This window comes from Cetorhinus maximus, unplaced genomic scaffold (assembly GCF_964194155.1).
Source record: "Cetorhinus maximus unplaced genomic scaffold, sCetMax3.hap1.1 HAP1_SCAFFOLD_4729, whole genome shotgun sequence".
In the NCBI taxonomy this organism is placed as follows: domain Eukaryota; kingdom Metazoa; phylum Chordata; class Chondrichthyes; order Lamniformes; family Cetorhinidae; genus Cetorhinus; species Cetorhinus maximus.
In genome coordinates, this window is record NW_027600630.1 from 3279 (window position 1) to 6625 (window position 3347).

The window sequence follows — 3347 nt, forward strand, 5'->3', positions numbered from 1 at the left end:
ACCCCCTCCCCCTCTCTCTCTCTCTCTCTGTTCCCCAGGATTGATCTTGGCTCTAACCCCCTCCCCTTGTCTCTCTCTCTCTCTGTTCCCCAGGATTAATCCTGGCTCTAACCCCCTTCCCCTGTCTCTCTCTCTCTCTCTCTCTGTTCCCCAGGATTGATCCTGGCTCTAACCCCCTCCCCCTGTCTCTCTCTCTCTCTCTCTGTTCCCCAGGATTGATCTTGGCTCCACCCCCCTCGCCCTGTCTCTCTCTCTCTCTCTCTGTTCCCCAGGATTGATCTTGGCTCTAACCCCCTCCCCCTGTCTCTCTCTCTCTCTGTTCCCCAGGATGGATCCTGGCTCTAACCCCCTCCCCCTGTCTCTCTCTCTCTCTCTGTTCCCCAGGATTGATCTTGGCTCTAACCCCCTCCCCCTGTCTCTCTCTCTGTTCCCCAGGATTGATCCTGGCTCTAACCCCCTTCCCCTGTCTCTCTCTCTCTCTGTTCCCCAGGATTGATCTTGGCTCTAACCCCCTCCCCCTGTCTCTCTCTCTCTCTGTTCCCCAGGATTGATCCTGGCTCTAACCCCCTCCCCTGTCTCTCTCTCTCTGTTCCCCAGTATTGATCCTGGCTCTAACCCCCTCCCCCTGTCTCTCTCTCTCTGTTCCCCAGGATTGATCTTGCTCTAACCCCCTCCCCTGTCTCTCTCTCTCTCTGTTCCCCAGGATTGATCCTGGCTCTAACCCCCTCCCCCTGTCTCTCTCTCTCTCTGTTCCCCAGGATTGATCCTGGCTCTTACCCCCTCCCCCTGTCTCTCTCTCTCTCTCCCCCCCAGGATTGATCCTGGCTCTAACCCCCTCCCCCTGTCTCTCTCTCTCTCTCTCTCTCTGTTCCCCAGGATTGATCCTGGCTCTAACCCCCTCCCCCTGTCTCTCTCTCTCTCTCTCTGTTCCCCAGATTGATCCTGGCTCTAACCCCCTCCCCTGTCTCTCTCTGTTCCCCAGGATTGATCCTGGCTCTAACCCCCTCCCCCTGTCTCTCTCTCTCTCTGTTCCCCAGGATTGATGCTGGCTCTAACCCCCTCCCCCCCTCTCTCTCTCTGTTCCCCAGGATTGATCCTGGCTCTAACCCCCTCCCCCTGTCTCTCTCTCTCTCTCTCTGTTCCCCAGGATTGATCCTGGCTCTAACCCCATCCCCCTGTCTCTCTCTCTCTCTCTCTCTCTGTTCCCCAGGATTGATCCTGGCTCTAACCCCCACCCCTGTCTCTCTCTCTCTCTCTGCTCCCCAGGATTGATCCTGGCTCTCACCCCCTCCCCCTGTCTCTCTCTCTCTCTGTTCCCCAGGATTGATCCTGGCTCTAACCCCCTCCCCCTGTCACTCTCTGTCTGTTCCCCAGGATTGATCCCGGCTCTAACCCCCTCCCCCTGTCTCTCTCTCTCTCTCTCTCTGATCCCCAGGATTGATCCTGGCTCTAACCCCCTCCCCCTGTCTCTCTCTCTCTCTCTGTTCCCCAGGATTGATCCTGTCTCTAACCCCCTCCCCCTGTCTCTCTCTCTCTCTCTCTCTGTTCCCCAGGATTGATCCCCGGCTCTAACCCCCTCCCCCTGTGTCTCTCTCTCTCTCTCTCTCTCTGTTCCCCAGGATTGATCCTGGCTCTAACCCCCTCCCCCTGTCTCTCTCTCTCTCTGTTCCCCAGGATTGATCCTGGTTCTTACCCCTCCCCCTGTCTCTCTCTCTCTCCCCCCCCCAGGATTGATCCTGGCTCTAACCCCCTCCCCCTGTCTCTCTCTCTCTCTCTGTTCCCCAGGATTGATCCTGGCCTAACCCCCTCCCCCTGTCTCTCTCTCTCTCTCTCTCTGTTCCCCAGGATTGATCCTGGCTCTAACCCCCTCCCCCTGTCTCTCTCTCTCTCTCTCTCTGTTCCCCAGGATTGATCCTGGCTCTAACCCCCTCCCCTGTCTCTCTCTGTTCCCCAGGATTGATCCTGGCTCTAACCCCCTCCCCCTGTCTCTCTCTCTCTCTCTCTCTGTTCCCCAGATGATGCTGGCTCTAACCCCCTCCCCCCCTCTCTCTCTCTCTCTCTCTGTTCCCCAGGATTGATCCTGGCTCTAACCCCCTCCCCCTGTCTCTCTCTCTCTGTTCCCCAGGATTGATCCTGGCTCTAACCCCATCCCCCTGTCTCTCTCTCTCTCCCTCTCTGTTCCCCAGGATTGATCCTGGCTCTAACCCCCACCCCCTGTCTCTCTCTCTCTCTCTGATCCCCAGGATTGATCCTGGCTCTAACCCCCTCCCCCTGTCTCTCTCTGTCTGTTCCCCAGGATTGATCCTGGCTCTAACCCCATCCCCCTGTCTCTCTCTCTCTCTCTCTGTTCCCCAGGATTGATCCTGGCTCTAACCCCCACCCCCTGTCTCTCTCTCTCTCTCTGCTCCCCAGGATTGATCCTGGCTCTCACCCCCTTCCCCTGTCTCTCTCTCTCTCTGTTCCCCAGGATTGATCCTGGCTCTAACCCCCTCCCCCTGTCTCTCTCTCTCTCTCTCTCTGATCCCCAGGATTGATCCTGGCTCTAACCCCCTCCCCCTGTCTCTCTCTCTCTCTCCCCCAGGAGTGGTGCTGGGTAAGGATGGTGGGGCGATGAAGCAGATGATTTGGCCGTTCTGGCTGGGCCTTGGGGGAGCGATTGGTTCTGGACAGCAGTCTTTTCCCTGGATCCACGTTGAGGATATGAGCGGGATCGTCGCCCACGCGCTGGAGGACCAGTCGGTCTGCGGGATCCTGAATGGTGTGTCTCCCACCCCGTGTACCAACAGCCAGTTTGCCGCGGCGTTGGGCTCCAGTCTGCGACGCCCAGCTGTGCTGCCGGTGCCGGGTTTTGCGCTGGAGGCGGTGCTGGGCACCGAGAGGGCTGTCATGCTGCTGGAGGGGCAGAGAGTGGTGCCCAAGCGCACCCTGGCGAGCGGGTACAAGTACCGGTACCCCGAGCTGACGGCCGCCCTGGACCACGTGGTGTCGGGGGGGTGAGGGCAGGGGGTCCGAGCCAGGGGTCTGGGCGAGGGGTCCGGGCGATGAGGGCAGGGGGTCCGAGCCAGGGGTCTGGGCGGTGAGGTTGGGGGGTCCGGGCAATGAGGTCTGGGCAGTGAGGTCCGAGCTGGGGGTCCGGGTGGTGAGGTCCGGGCAATGAGGTCTGGGCGGTGAGGTCCGAGCTGGGGGTCCGGGTGGTGAGGTCCGGGCAATGAGGTCTGGGCGTTGAGGTCCGAGCTGGGGGTCCGGGTAGTGAGGTCCGGGAGGGTGGTCCGGGCGGTGAGGTCCGTGCGGGGGGGTCCGGTTGGTGAAGTCCGGGAGGGGGGTCCAGGCGGTGAGGCCGGGAGGGG

General features: G+C 60.5%; 1 protein-coding gene across 1 annotated transcript; it reads left to right on the forward strand.

Annotated features, from left to right (window-relative positions):
• Positions 1–2581: 2581 nt before the first annotated feature.
• Positions 2582–2997, forward strand: sdr39u1 (short chain dehydrogenase/reductase family 39U, member 1; the record flags this gene model as incomplete). Its single annotated transcript, XM_078538325.1, has 1 exon — positions 2582–2997. A coding segment is annotated over one exon (416 nt), but the record flags the coding sequence as incomplete, so codon positions are not given.
• Positions 2998–3347: the final 350 nt, after the last annotated feature.